This window comes from Euprymna scolopes, chromosome 16 (genome assembly GCF_053919585.1).
Source record: "Euprymna scolopes isolate OS-2025 chromosome 16, ASM5391958v1, whole genome shotgun sequence".
Taxonomy (NCBI): Eukaryota; Metazoa; Mollusca; class Cephalopoda; order Sepiida; family Sepiolidae; genus Euprymna; species Euprymna scolopes.
This window is the reverse complement of record NC_136497.1, coordinates 20922109-20939168: the sequence shown is the minus strand read 5'-3', so window position 1 is coordinate 20939168 and position 17060 is coordinate 20922109. Positions and strand designations below refer to the sequence as shown.

Genomic DNA, 17060 nt, shown 5'->3' with positions numbered 1-17060 from the left:
CAAAAAAAGAAGCTGGAGAGTTCTAATTAAGGGGGGTAAATATTTTGTGAAAACTGAAAATCTTGTGTTAATTTAGAAAAACTTAATTTTCGCTAACAAAATGGCAACAAACTTTTGTTTTTAAATTCTTTCCTTGTTGAGATTTGGGCAATAGTTACTCCAAATCATTGCTGAGAAATGTACCTTTCAGTTATCTTCAAAAAGGAACTTTTTGACCAAGTGTCAAACTGACTCACTGTAGTCGCTGCAAAGTGGCTTGAAGTCATGTAGGATATGATGTAGTGTTACAAAATTCAAGTAAATTAATCTCCATTTATAAAGTTTGGCCGTTTATCACACAAACAACGAGATTTAAAAGCCAAATTCATTGACAAAATACAAGAAATTCATCTCTCTAATATACTGAGCATGTCCATACGATGAATGTAATCATACTAATTTGCATACTACTTTGCAAAATTACATCTTAGTAGTTCATTATCTGTTAGTATTGCTTCCTAATTCAATGAATGTTTCCTTTTTATCATCACACATAGTTCGATTTCGAGGAGAATAGAGTGTATTGGCAAAGAAATTAAATTGAATGAAAGTGTGTTTGTGTTTTTAACATGATGCACCAATATTTAACAAAATCAAATATTGATGTGTCGCATGTAATGCTACTTAGGTATAATTTCGAAAATCTGGCTGACTTAATTTTGTATGTTAGATGTATTAGATATTAAGAAGGTTGTAATGTTCCTATTTACAATGCCTCCCCACGGGGCAGAGTTAGACACCAGGGTCGTTTTTTAACGTGGAGAAAAGGAACAAAAATAAAAATTGTCTCAGTCGTGAAGGATTTCTCCTCCACTGACAGAGAACAAGAAATTGAAATGCAGCATCTGAAGAACAGATACTACACTTTGATGGTATTTATTTGCTCCCCCACCGAGCAAATTAGGCACAAGGCCATTTTTAATGTGAGGAGTGAAGGGAGGGGGAAGGGAAAAAGGGGACCAGCTCCTGAGAGGTGGGAAATGGGAGCTGGTTAAAGGTCAGGCATGTGGGGTTGCCCCCACATCTGGTCTTTGCTAGTCATAGCTAGTCATAGCTAGTCATAGCTTGCAGTATCTGCCGGAACAGATGGTATTTATTTGCTCCCCCACTGAGCAAATTAGGCACAAGGCCGATTTTTAATGTGAGGAGTGAAGGGGAAATGGGGACCAACTCCCCGGGGAGTAGGGGAGTTGGATAATGACAATTGGTATGAAGGGTTGCCCCTACATTGACCAAGGTCTTATATGTGAGGTTGCCCACACATATGGTCTTTGCTTGCAGTATCTGCCGGAACAGATGGTATTTATTTGCTCCCCCACTGAGCAAATTAGGCACAAGGCCGTTTTTAATGTGAGGTAAAAACCAGCTCCCCTAAAAGTAGGCAAAAAGGGGGCACTCTGGTTACCAAAAATAATAATTGTCCCAGTATAGAGGGTTTCCCCTCCATTGACTGGTACAAATTATCTTAAGTGCAGCATCTGCCGGAACAGATGGTATTTATTTGCTCCCCCACCGAGCAAATTAGGCACAAGGCCAATTTTTAATGTGAGGAGTGAAGGGAGGGGGAAGGGAAAAAGGGGACCAGCTCCCGAGAGGCGGGAAATGGGAGCCGGCTAAAGGTCAGGCATGTGGGGTTGCCCCCACATCTGGTCTTTGCTAGTCTTAGCTAGTCATAGCTTGCAGTATCTGCCGGAACAGATACTACACTTTGATCTTGGCCTGAAGGCCAAGGAGTGTGTGTATAAGTTGTCTCCCTTTATTAGAACTACTCAATGGTGTTATGTGACAGATAATAAGGAGACGTGTCTCTATTTCTTTTGCATAGCTGGAGTCTGTATATATGTGTGTTTTGTATGTGTGTGGGCTTGTGTATCGTTTAATGGTTATGATGTTTCTCTTTACTTGTACATACATCTAGTGTTTAATAAACGTATGAGCTGTATAGATGGTCTAAAATGTGTGTGTTATATACTTGTGTGTATATAAAATGGTCATCTAAATAAAGTGCAATGTTCATACTTTAGGAAACTATTGTATATACATATTCAATTACACAGTTCAAAAACATATCTTTTTGTATTGTTCTTTTTCCCGGCGTTTTTTTTTTTTTTTTTTTTGTCATGAAGTCCTGTAGTCAAAGACACTTTCTTCCAAAGAACACCCATAACAATAAGTTATATTTTTATATAGCCTTTATTCATTTTCATGGATGATCCCTTTTCTTAAAGTCGGCTTGCTGTATCTCTACATTTTTCTGGTGTGTCTACTGAAATGCTTACGTAGACTTCTCTGTCCATTCTCTCTGACTCGTTAGCATGAAACTTTAACTCTTTTAACTGATTACATAATATTTTCAAACTATCTTGTTACATTAAAGACACAAATCGGATGATCCATCTTCGTCACATGTTTCACCAAGTTAACATTTCTGGGAACTATTTTAACGTAAATAAATAATTTTATCTTTAAATATTTATTTCTGCTTTGATAACATTCTTTCTCTTTCTATTCACAAATATCAATAATGATCACAATAATAATTGTTTAGCTAACTTGGTGTTGCCCGGACAAACCACACAACATTTCTTGTGATGGGTAGTCTATCATTCAGACGTGTATTAAGACAGTTAATAAGAGCCACAGATGAACACCACGTGCATTCTCTTAATTTGTGACTTTAGCATTTATCTCAATAACTCATGTTATTTGGCTTTTATAATTTTCGAGGTTGACTTTGATTATAAAAACGATGATGCAACAGTGAAATGATTTGGAATTTTTTCATTTTTTGTTAACGAAATTATTTGCTTATTTTCAGATTATTATGGAAAATCGTGTCAGTTATCTCGAAACATTTGCTTTGAGCAAAAAGGTCTTTGCAAAAATGGTGGGACTTGTATCAGCAAAGGAAGCGATTATGAATGTCAGTGTCAAAAAGGTAAAATTGGAAAACAATTTTTGCTTTTTTGTTTAGCCCTCAAAAGATGAAATTAATCTTTATCCTGCCGACCATAGAATTTACTTTCCAGTTTTTTTTGTTTTTTTTTTTTGTTTTTATTAAATATAATTTTATCTTAGCTTGGAGATTACATAAATAATGTTTAAAATTTATGTGAAACAATATACATGACCCCACCCCCACCAAAAAAAATCTAGTTAGGTTAGTGCAAATGTGTAATTAAAATCAAATTTAAAATAAAATTATGACTTTTACACTACTTTAAAAATTATGTTTCATTTAAGGAAAAATCGTGAAAAAAAAAGGTAAAAAAAACAAACTTTTAAATTTAATGTTGAATATTATTATAGTTTAAAATCATATTGTGGATGAAAACACAGTCATGCATAGACGCTAATAAATTGATAAAAATGAAAAAATAATAAAACAAAAGTAAATAAATGTTTTCATTCTGATGGATTCTTAATCATCATTTTTGTAGTACTTTGTCATTTTAAGTAACAACTGCTCGACTTAGTTTAGGGTGATATCAACCATTATCAAAAGATGATCAACATTCCCAGGTGAGCTATGAATATTCGTGGCCACCAGCATCAAGCTGAGTAGTCAAGAATAGATCAGGAAATGAGGCTTGCTGATCATCATGATCAGGAAGGTGTATTAGGAAAGTGACAGTTTGTAAAACGAAATTCCTAATACACAAACTATGCATGTTGACATCAGCTGTGTCTGTTTTGTTCAAGTATGCAAGCGAGTTATAATAGTTGATATTAAAATCACCAAACACACGTATTAAGGCACTCATATCTAATGAGAATACTGCATATCTATTATAGTATATGCATATAATTCTAGCATATATATTATAGCATATGTATATAATTCTAGCATCTATATTATAGCATATGTATATAATTCTAGCATCTATATTATAGCATATGTATATAATTCTAGCATCTATATTATAGCATATGTATATAATTCTAGCATCTATATTATAGCATATGTATATAATTCTAGCATCTATATTATAGCATATGTATATAATTCTAGCATCTATATTATAGCATATGTATATAATTCTAGCATCTATATTATAATATATGTATATAATTCTAGCATCTATATTATAGCATATGTATATAATTCTAGCATCTATATTATAGCATATGTATATAATTCTAGCATCTATATTATAGCATATGTATAAAATTGTAGCATCTATATTATAATATATGTATATAATTCTAGCATCTATATTATAATATATGTATATAATTCTAGCATCTATATTATAGCATATGTATATAATTCTAGCATCTATATTATAGTATATGTATATAATTCTAGCATCTATATTATAGCATATGTATATAATTCTAGCATCTATATTATAATATATGTATATAATTCTAGCATCTATATTATAGCATATGTATATAATTCTAGCATCTATATTATAGCATATGTATATAATTCTAGCATCTATATTATAGCATATGTATAAAATGCTAGCATCTATATTATAGCATATATATATAATTCTAGCATCTATATTATAATATATGTATATAATTCTAGCATCTATATTATAATATATGTATACAATTCTAGCATCTATATTATAGCATATGTATATAATTCTAGCATCTATATTATAGCATATGTATATAATTCTAGCATCTTTATTATAGCAAATGTATATAATTCTAGCATCTATATTATAGCATATGTATATAATTCTAGCATTTATATTATAGCATATGTATATAATTCTAGAATCTATATTATAGCATATGTATATAATTCTAGCATCTATTTTATAGCATATGTATATAATTCTAGCATCTATGTTATAGCATATTTATGTAATTCTAGAATCTATATTATAGTAAATGTATATACTTCTAGCATCTATATTATAGTATGTGTATATAATTCTAGCATCTATATTATAGCATATGTATATAATTCTAGAATCTATATTATAGTAAATGTTTATAATTATAGCATCTATATTATAGTAAAAGTATATGATTCTAGAATCTATATCATAGTATATGTATATAATTCTTGCATCTATATTACAGTATATGTATATTATTCTTGAATCTATATTATAGTATATGTATATAATTCTAGCAGAAAAACTCAAGAAGCTTGATAAACCTCTAACGTGTTCAACTTTACACTTCACAACATTTATTTAAATGTTTATTTTATATTATGTGCCCATACTGCCATTTGAACTGCTGATTTAAAGTGATCAGACTGGAGAAAGATACAGGTTATGGAGACTATCACTATAAAAATTCAAATTTTTATAAATTAATGCAAGTTTAGAGGTGGTAGTAGTAAAAGGGATCCTAGAATTCCAAAAATTCTGAGTGTGACTTCTACTCGTAGAATTCGAAAATACCCGACTCAACTCCTTATTTTAATCTTTTTCAATATTTAGATCGTCTATAGTTATTCTTTGTAGATAAAAAAGATGTTTCGACTCGGACACTAACTTTGCAATTTTTAGCATTCTTACGATTCTGATTCCAACTTTGACTCTTTCCAAAACCTCTGATTCCTTAAACATTGACTCTGAATTCACAACCCGACGGTAAATATTGACGTGGATTAATATAAACCTGGAGAAACGAATTCCAACAATAGAAATGAGTCAATCAGAAAGTTGTATCATTCAGATAAAATTCAATGCAATAATCGGAATGATGCTATGGTTCAAAATTACTTCATGATTGTTTTGGTTCATAAATCATATAAGAATCAAACAAAAATGAAGGAAGGAATAATGTCAAAAATAAAAGATGAATAATTGTAGATTTATTACGAAACTGAAGATGAAAATATCCATTTACCTTTGTTTTTTCTCCCCAGGATATATGGGTAAAGATTGTTCAGAAGATTTTGATGTATGTAAAGGGTTTGTATGTCCCCAAGACAGCATCTGCGTTCGTTCCAGTGATCTAAAGACGGCCACTTGCAAATGCAATGAAGGAAAAACTTATGCGAATGGAATCTGTAAAGGTAATTTTTGTTATATTTTTTATTGACTTTGAGAATATTTTAATAAACATTGTAAGTTTCAGATTTTCAATCATGACCACTAATTTGACTGTTGAGCTCAGCAGACTAGTTTTTTTTTATGGAAATCGCTCCATACAAGGTGTGAAACCACTTGATATAAGGAGCTCACAAGAATGAAAGATGATTATCGCAAAGATAGGAGATGCTTATTGACCTGAGTTTTGAAAAGACCAAGGTTATAGGTGAAAAGAAAACGTCAGCAAATAGAGAATTCCACAAGCCACGGTTCTTGGAAAATCTGTAGCTGATTTAAAAGTTTTTTTTAACTGCACTGGTTTGAAATAAATTTATGAGATTGAACTAAGTTTGTGTTGGATTTTTTCTTTTAACCCTTATATATATTGTTTTATTGCGTGATACTCCCATCAATTTCGATGTATGAGGTTCGCCACAACAACTAAGATGATGAGTGGTAAAGGCTTTATGTAGAACCAACCACACTTGTGGAATGGTTGTTACAAGACAAAGCAGACAGTAGACCTCAGGTTTTGCATCAAAGTTTTCCTTCTCTTAGATGCATGTCTTAACAAAAACTGAGGGTGCATCTCTCTCAGTGGATTAAACGCACCATCAGATACCAACCTAAGAATTTCTACATCTGGCACGGTACATACAGTGCCTAGCATTCCCAACTGGTCATCCATCTGATACTGGTCAGATTCATCGTTGCTTAACTTTGGTGATCTAGTAAGAACAAGCCTGTTAATGTGACTATGATGTATATGTTTTATTACTGTTCAGTTATAAGCACACCGGGATATGACATGCAAAATTGTCAATAGCTCTGCCACACTTCTCTCTTGGTATTGAAGGAGTGGCTCTGTTGTCCTAAGCATTCAAGTTTAAGATTGTTACATGGGCTTTGAATTTGTAAAACCACTTGTACAAAGATGTTTATGGTTAAAGAATAAATCTACAAATATTTTCCTTGTGATAAAACTATGAGCATCCATTTAATTATCACAAAATTTTCACACTGTTTTGATATTGACTTTTCCTTTAAACAGAGCTTGCATAGTCACTATTAAATTTGTCTACTCTTAAACTGTCCAAGTCATTTTGGAAATGATTTAAAGTTAATCGTTCTTGCTATGAGTCTTCTTCATAAACCGGAAATTTTAAAACAATTACACAATTATTAAATATGTGGCGCTTTTGGATAATTTGTCACTGGTTTGAGGGAGATAACTCTATTTTGCCAAGAGATCAATTCATACGAGAATTTGGAATGCTAAAACCAACACGAAACATTTAATATTACAAAAAAATTAATAATAAAAAAGAAGTTCATATTTAGGCTTGACGATGAATGCCCTGGAAAAGTCACTTCTGATTAATTATCAAAATACCCGGGAAAAGTCATTTTTAATTAATTGTAAGAAAAATTATTTGTTTTTCAACTACTTTATTTAATGTAAGAAAATAATATTACAAAAATACCCTTTATTTAATGTAACAAAGTTTTAACACTATAAAAGTGCCCTGGAAAAGTCACTTCTGATTAATTAGAAAAAAATGATTTGTTTTTCAACTACTTTATTCGATATAACATTACAATACTGCCCTGGAAAAGTCTCTTCTGATTAATTGTAAGAAAAAATGATTTGTTTTTCAACTACTTTATTAAATGTTTTATGGACATTTTTCATAAGTGGCACATTTTGGAAGGGAGGAGGGAGATTACCCTGTAGCTTGACATACAAAATTCTTGCATTAAATTATTCTTCGAGTTTTAGATCTATTGCTCTTTCTACTTCTTTGTAAAATCGGTTCTCTCTATCACTCGAAACACTTTCTCACACCTGAGGTTACTCCCTTTACCAGACCACATTGTATGGAGTATGGTTGTCATATTTGGCCTGATGATTCTCTGTCCCATTTAAGGGTTCTTGATAAGGTGCAGAAACGTTTATGCAATTTGATTGGCCTACCCTACTTTTTCTTCCTCACTACCACCTCTCTTTCACAGACGTGATGTTGCTAGTCTCAATGTTTTTTTTTTATATAAATAAATACTATTATGGCATGGTATTCTTCCAGAATTTATTGATCTATTCCCTGCTTTCTTTGTTCCAGCTCGTTTGATTCATTGATCTAGTGATCTTCACCAATTTATTGTTTCGATACCTCAGTGCAATACAACTTCTTACTCAAGTAGCTTCTTTCCAAGGACGTCAAGGTTGTGGAACTCTCTTCCTGCTCACTGTTTTCCTCCTAACTAGAACCTTGATTTTTTCAAGACTAAGTTCAATAGGCATCTTGTGTCTTTGAAATAATCAATTTTCGTTCTTGTTAGCTCCTTACATCAAGCGGCTTCACATCTTGTCTGAAATGATTTCTATTAAAAAAAATATTTTTTAAACAAAAAAAATAAAAATCTTTGTTGTCTTTTTTAAAAAATTACTCAATTATTAAATGTTATATTGACGTTTTCACGGGTGACACCTTTTTTACGGGTGGGGGGGGGGCATCATGCTGCAGTTTAACATGTACAATTCTTAGAGCAAATATATATTTTTTAATTTTTAAACTACAAAAACAATTATGTTTTATCTTTCAGATATTTCTCCAGATTTTGATTTATTCTTTGATAATGACATCAGTCGAAATGGAGCAACTCTCCAGCACACTCTGCCATTGCAAAGATCAGAATTGACTTTGTCATTTTATACATTGTTATTCCACCCCAACCAGATGAATGCCGTTATCTTTGCAATGTTTTATGTTGACAGGTAAAAAAATTTATTGGTATTTTTATTCTTTTTTTTTAATACTTGAACAATTCTTTGCTCCAACTTGTATGGAATGTCCATAGAAGAGAAAATGTTTCTAAAATAATCTTTTACTCAGAACCTTTATTAAAATGGGTTTTTTTTTTTACTGTTTATTTCATCCCAGACCAGGCATAGTACATAAGTTGAGACCAAATTTACAAGGATACTATGTAGGGAATTGAGCCGCAAGATGTCTGTTCACATTATACTTGAACTTCTGCATGTCAGTACAGTTGGGAAAGCATGGGCCTGGAAGGGAATTCCAAAGTATAGCTGTTCGAAGGAAGAAACTATTTGCATGGAAGGCTTTCCACCATCTACACCTATAGTGAAGGGGTGGGATTTCGCTGCTTGTTAGTTGGGAGTATTTATGCTGAAGGCATACAAGTGCTTTAAATTCATGAGTACAACAATAAAAAATTACCTCAATTGTTTTGTGCTATTTTATTACAAACTAGCAGGCCGCCTAGCGTTGCCCAGTCATAAAATATGCATATTATATTTTAATTAATACAAAAATTGAGTATTATGTCTTTTCTAAACAGTTCACTTCTTGTAATTAAAAAAAAAATACTCGAGCCGTGATCGAAATCAAAACCTAAAGACAGTAGGCCAGCTTGACACGATCTTTAAAAAGTGTTTTCAAACCTACTTATCCTTAACATAAGGAATCTGTCATGTGAACCATGCACGCATGAGCATTCATGAAACAGTTGATAAACACATAAAAATCTGATAACCCCACATATCAATTTTTCAATTTTGACCTTTTAGCAGCCCTTTTTTCAGATGAAACCGATTAAAAAGTTTTCCACATGTGTGAATACACTATATACCAAATTTCAAGTCTGTAGATCAAAACATGAGTATATAGGTTGAGAAGTGTCCTCTTACACATACTTTCTCACTTTAATAGATAGATATAATCTATCAGTTCTTAAAATGTTATATGATATATGACTAGCATACCAAATTAAATAAACTTTATTTTGTCAAGTAAAATTATTCAGTAATCTTTTTTGTTTTTAATGCATTAAATTTTTATTTATTAATGTTTTCTTTTGAGCAGGAATGATCAACTCGTTAGAATGATTGCTATCCACGAGGACCATGTCATCTTATGGAGTAACCACAGGTCTGTAAGCGAAAAGTTTCCAAGTCTAAAAACTGGTAAATCAGCCATGTGGCACCATGTCTGTCTGTCATGGGATTCAACAGGGAATCTAAAAATGTTTGTGGATGGAATTACAGAAATTAACAAAGCAATTAACATCATTCCAAAAAGTCAAGTCAGGTAAGAGAATTTTTTTTAATTGCTCAGAAAGTTTTGTGGTTAAACAATTGATTTGTTAACTATTCTAAACTTCCCCAAAATGAATTGTTAACTTTTCTGTATTTTCAATTAACAATTTCTGGGATGATATTCGGCACACTGCCGCCAAAACTCGCTACCCCAAATTCGACAGTCTCTGAAAAACTGGCAGCATCTCATTTGCATCTGAGATAATGAAAAATCTCATCACTTCATGAGATCGCTAGCATTAGAAGCAGTAGCCATTGTTTTTATTTTCTTCTTTTTTTGTCTGCTACTAGACACTACATGCTGCACAAAGTCAGAGGTTTGTACTAATTTTAAAGACATTTAATTACAGTTTTTACAAACGAATCATCTCTATTTTATTATATTAGCTATAATCTTCATATAAGTAAAGTAAAGTGAGACTTTCCCTTATTTAATTAATCAGAATAGCTTAATAAAAATACTAACAAAACAGTTTTGTCATTCATTTTTTTGTCATAAATTGGTCTATGTTGTAAAAAAAATAGAAAATGTCTTTTTCATTCACAATTAACATAAATTAATGAAAATAGATACCGAGGTAATTTATTACAACCGTAGACTTTATTTAAAACAAGTAAAAAACATTCATACACCTTTTATACAGACAGTACTTTTTGGTGGAAAATGTATAAGGCCGTGTGTGTATGTGTGCGTTTGTTGATCTCTGCGATTATGAATTGACTGAGACTAACATATTTTGTTTAATGTGATTACAAAGTTAATTCACTGATTGTACCATTCATTTGTTCATGATTTTTTACAAAGTTTAGGTTACCTCTGTAAAGCTATATTGGTCTCAGTAATTCTTTCATTACCGAGTCGGTTTGCATGTGTAATCTAACTCGGAAAATGCGAGGCACACCCATTAGTGTTGCATGCCACTAGGAAAAAACAAAGAGAAAAAGAGATGGAAGAGGAAGTTGATATCACCAACTATGGGCTGAAACATGCTATTGCTTGAAATAAGAGGTGATAACCGAATGTGTCTTAAACTGAAAGTGTTGTGCATTGTGTTTGTGTGTTCACTATGCATGAAACTACAAACTTGTTTTTAACGGCTGTGTCTCTTAAGACTTAAACTACAGATGCATCTTATGTCAATAATTTATCACATTTTCTATCATTAACACATTGTAATTACGATTTTTGTAAAACAAAAAAAAGAGAGTATTGAATAGATTGTGTTTTTATGCTGGTTTTATATGAAAACCAACATAAAAAACACAATCTATTCAATACTCTCTTTTTTATGTATTGACTTTTTATTTATCAGGAAAACTTGTTTGGCATTTTTTTTTTTTTAAAGTTACTCAAAAAGATTTAGAAAGAATATAAGTCTATTTTTATTAAATTAGTGTGATGGTGTAAATGTTGGAAAGAATAACGAGAAGACTTAGAAACAGTGAAATGAATAATATATTAACAGAAAATATAGAAACAATGTTAGTTGAGTGGGAACTCGGCTCAGCTGAAGGACAACATAAAGTTATGACTGTCTTTTTCTGAGTCTTGAGTTCAGACTGCTGAAAAGCAAAACCTGGTCACCGGAAGTGATGTCAGGAATAGTCCATTTTCAGAATCTGTAGGGGTGCCACCCCAATAATTAGCCATTACATTTTATGTTATCCCTATATATATAAAATTAACTCATTTTTCACCTCTGATTTTGACCTTAATAGGATTAAAAATCAAGACATTTCATGCAAATGTAATATGCACAAACTGCAGCACAATATCTGAAGTGTGTTATAGGTCTATTACCTCGATAATCGTAGATTCCTATATTGTTTCTACTGAGAGTTCACTGCCAAAATCAGTTGAAATCGATGGAAGTGGTAAAATCTTTTCTCTCTAATAAATTCCTCCTTCCCCGCCACCACTTAACACCATTGTGGGATCGTCCACAAGGGACAGTTATGAAAGAACACTGGTTTGGGTTTTCTTTACTTCGTAGTTGCTTAAAAAAAATTGGAATGGAAGCACAATGGACTTAACCAAATCGAAGGGTTATTTAGGCCAATTTTTTTTATTGTTTTTCGCTGTGTTTGTTTTTTTCCCTGATTTATACTTTTTGTTTTTCAGATTTTTTTAAAGAAGTTTTACGTTTGTTCGCTGTTTTTTTTTTTTTTTTTTTTTTGGGTTTTGTCGATTTCTTGAAGAAGTTTAACATCGTTTTTTTTATATTTAAACAGGGTTATTACTTCGTTTATTTTTTACTCTATCTCCCCTCCCTACACACACACCTCCAAGCAACCAAGCAACGCCGGGTACCCCGCTAGTTTGTATATAAATGTATTTCATATTATGAGACTCGAAATTGTCTGATTGTAATTAATTGCTGTCACAGATTTATAAAGCTGGGTCCTTTTTTTTACTCAAACTTACTCCTAACAAGGCATATTGCTACTTGCCTAGGAAAGATTAACAAGATGTTGGTTTACATTACATTGAAACTTCTGCATATCAGTACAGTCAGGGAAGCAGGTAGCAGGAAGGGAATTTCAAAGTCTAGCTGTTCAAGGGAAGAAGCTATTAGAGTAGAAAGCCTTTCGGCATTTAGAGACTTCAACAGTGAAGGGGTGTGATCTTGTTGCTAAACAGGTTTGTCGGAGATATGTACATGAAGGGGACACAAGTGCAATAAGTCAATCAGAGTAGATTCCATTAAAATACTTGTAAAACAGGCACAGGAATGCAACATTGCAACAGAGGTTGGAGTCGACAAATTGGAACCTATTAGATTGGAGACCCTTTTTTGGGCCCTATCCAAGAAGGAGAGACTAGTGGTAGATGCACCAATCCAGATATGGCAGCAAAACTCCATGCAAGGGCGAATGGTGGCCTTGTAGAGGTACAGGATACTCTCAGGTGTTAGTTTTCTAGCACAATAGAGGGAGCCCAGCTTCCTTGCAGCAGCTTTCACAATGTCCTCACTGTATTTGTTTTAATTCATATTTCATGTGAATGTTAACCGAGAAGTTTGAAAGAACATTTCTCAGATAGGGTGTTATTTGTCATGGATATTGGTGATTGGAGAGGCTTCTTGTAATTGTTAAAGGAGAACAGTTTAGTCTTACTAGCATTAAATGTTACCATCCATTTACGTCCTCATTCCACTATGGTCTGGAGGTCATTTTCTAATGATTCAGCTATTGTCTTAGATTTGTGTACATCCGTTCTTTCCTCATGCATGTTATAGAGCTTGGTATCATCAGCAAATATACCCATATCAGACACAATATTATCCTGGAGGTCGTTAATAAATATCAAGAATGAGTGGTTCAAGGATCGACCCCTGAGACACTCCTGCATTAATGTTATGCTGCGTGAATGAACATCTATTAATGGCAATCTGGATGGTCCTATTGTCTAAGAAGGATCCAATTATATTTAGTATTCGTTCAGTTATACTATATGATTTAATTTTAATTCATATATATATATATATATATATATATATATATTTTGTGTACAGAAAGTTGTTAGTTGAGACAGGTCATTGGTACCGTCGGTTTCAAGCCCGATAATAAGGCCCGTTTAAGGTATCCTTATCAAGCTCTCTTCAGCCAATATTCGACGAATATTGGCTGAAGAGAGCTTGATAAGGATACCTTAAACGGGCCTTATTATCGGGCTTGAAACCGACGGTACCAATGACCTGTCTCAACTAACAACTTTCTGTACACAAAATATAAGTACGCTCTTAAAATTTGGATTTTCCTTTTAATTGAGCACTCTGCTGGAATTCTTTTTCCAAAAAAAAACCAATCATATATATATATATATATATATATATATATAGTCATCCATATACAGTACTGTTTCGCTGTTTCACAGCTCATCAGTGCGGCTAGACAGGCAACTACCTCAAGCCAGGATTGAAACCTGACCGACTGTACGACAGTCAAGGCTCCTAACTATTGTGCTAATCAGTGGCTGATGTGCGAGTCGTGAATAAACGATGTTTTGACATCGTCCGAAATACCTATATATATATATATATATATATATATATATATATATATATAATACAAATCAGGTGCATTAACACAGTTTCGGTGCCTATGACAGTAATTTTATCCCTGACATCACCGGCAGTTTTAGTCATGCGATATTTCGTTTTTGATTCCTTACATTCAGCACGTGCCTGACAAAACGTAAGGGTTAGAAGTGCCAAATATCAGCTTGACGGTCAAAATGCGATCCAGGTTTGAGCCACCTGTTTTTCTAGCCACACTGAAAAGGTTTTCATTCAATATTTGCCATTTTAAGGTGCTGTTCAGTCTTGACAAACTATGGATACCCACTAAAGGGTGCCTACACATTAAATTTTTGTGGCAACAGTTATACAATCTCCAACCACACCTTTTTTGAGTCGGCACTTTTTAAAATTCTAGTTGCAAATATGTAAGCTGAGATAAGTGGAGAGCACATACAGCGCTTAGTATTCAAATGGTCACCCATCTGGTATTGGCCAGACTTATTGCTGCTTAATTTCAGTGATTTGGCAAGAACTGGTGTGTCAACGTAATTATAGCATGTACAGTTATTTTCATATTATTCTAATAATTGCTATCTCCTTGTTTTTAATTTACAGTATAGTCATCAAACTGGGTACCAATTTCTCCGGCTACATCAGTCAACTTTACCTTTGGAATCAAATTGTCCCTCGTGATAGCCTGATTATGGGAAAGCAAGATTTGTTCGATCCGCCACATGGGTATATTCAGAGTTGGGGTGATTACCAACTGAACAAAGGGATAGAAAGAAGGTACCCGAGCCATTCAATGAAACCAATTTGTGAAATGGGAGTGTATGCGCCTAACTGTATATTTAGACCAGGTAATTCATTCATTTGTATTTAACCCATATTGCTTGGACATGATTTTACATTTATATTTTAATTTACTTTTTTGCTTCTTATTTGAAACTGTTTTTTAATAAATTATTATTTTTAATAGGATTTAAAGCATTTCCTTTTATTTTCACTAAATATTTGATTCGTAGTAAATAAATAAAATAAAATCATTTCAATTGAAAAGAAAAAACACATAATTTTGCCTTATAATTTTATTAATAAAAGGATTAGAAAAGGTAAGAAACTATTTATTTACACACTAATTCTGAAATATAATAATAATAATAATAATAATAATAATAATGAAAATAATAACAATAAACATAATAATAAACATAATAATAATAATAATAATAAACATAATAATAATAATAATGAAAATAATAATAAACATAATAATAAAAATAATAATAATAAACATAATAATAAAAATAATAATAATAAACATAATAATAAAAATAATAATAATAATAATAAACATAATAATAATAATGAAAATAATAATAATATACATAATAATAATAATGAAAATAATAATAATAATAAACATAATAATAATGATAATAATAATAATAAAAATAATAGCAACAAAATAAATAACAGCGAAAACAAATACTACACTTAATACTAATAATAAATTAATAATAGATAATAACAACGAATTATTAATAAAATAAATCATTATAAATTAAATAAATAATAAAATATGTAATCATAAAAAAGATAATAATTAAATAAAGAATAATAAGCAAATATTAAATAAATTATAAAATAAAGAATGTTAATATTTAATAAATAAATCAATTATAAAATAAATATTATTCAAAAATTAATAAAATTTATTATAATAATAAAATAAAAAAAACATAAAAATATTTGCAAATGTTTGTTTTATAAATATGAAAATAAAATTTATTTTGTCTGATAATGTTATTAATAAAAAGATGAGAAAAAAGTAAGAAACTATTTATTTACACACAGATTTTGAAATAATAATTATAATAATAATGATAATAATAATAAAATTATAAAATAAATAGTAATAAAATAAATAAATAATAAAATAAATAATAATAAAATTATAAAATAAATAGCAATAAAATAAATAAATAATAAAATAAATTATAATAATAAGTAAATGATATAATAAATAATAGTAACATTTATAATAAACATAATAAAATAAAAAACTTATAAAAATATTTGCTAATGTTTGCTTTATAAATATGAAGATAAAATTTATTTTGCCTCATAAAATAAATAAATAATTAAAATAAATAATAATTATTGGTATTAAATAAATAATGATGAATTAATAAATAAATGATGAAATAAAGAATAATAGAAATATATTTTAAAATTATAAAATAAATAGCATTCAAAAATTAAAAATAAAATAAATAATAAAATAAATAATAATAATTATTAACAAAATAACGATAAATAAATTATAAATAAACAGTGAAATAAACAATAATAAACAATAATAAAATAAATCAATTATAAATAAATATTATTAAAAAATTAATAATAAAATAAATAATAATAAACTAACAATAATAATAAAAGTAACAAAATAAATAACAATGAAAACAAATAATAAATGAATACTAATAATAAATTAATAATAAAATAATAACAAAGAATTATTAATAAAATGAATAATGATAAAATAAATAAATAATAAAATAAATAATAATTATTATTAAATAAATAATGACAAATAAATAATAAATAAATAAAATAAATAATAATAATTATTATTAAATAAATAATAATAAGTAAATAATAAATAAATAATAAAATAAATCAATTATGAAATAAATAGTAATCAAAAATGAATAATAAAATAAATAAATAATAAAATAAATAATAATAATTATTATTAAATAAATAATGACAAATAAATAATAAATAAATAATAAAATAAATCAATTATAAAATAAATAGTAATCATAAATAATAAAATAAATAAATAATAAAATAATA

At 30.1% G+C, this 17060-nt stretch overlaps 1 protein-coding gene across 1 annotated transcript in view; it reads left to right on the top strand.

Moving 5' to 3' along the window:
• LOC145296307 (uncharacterized) overlaps window positions 1–17060 on the top strand; it is a 153724-nt gene that overhangs the window by 21813 nt on the left and 114851 nt on the right. The window contains exons 8-12 of the mRNA XM_080142507.1: window positions 2858–2977; window positions 5888–6037; window positions 8658–8829; window positions 9941–10165; window positions 14811–15055. Of these exons, the coding sequence (XP_079998633.1) occupies window positions 2858–2977; window positions 5888–6037; window positions 8658–8829; window positions 9941–10165; window positions 14811–15055 (912 nt within the window). The remainder of the gene's footprint in view (window positions 1–2857; window positions 2978–5887; window positions 6038–8657; window positions 8830–9940; window positions 10166–14810; window positions 15056–17060) is intronic.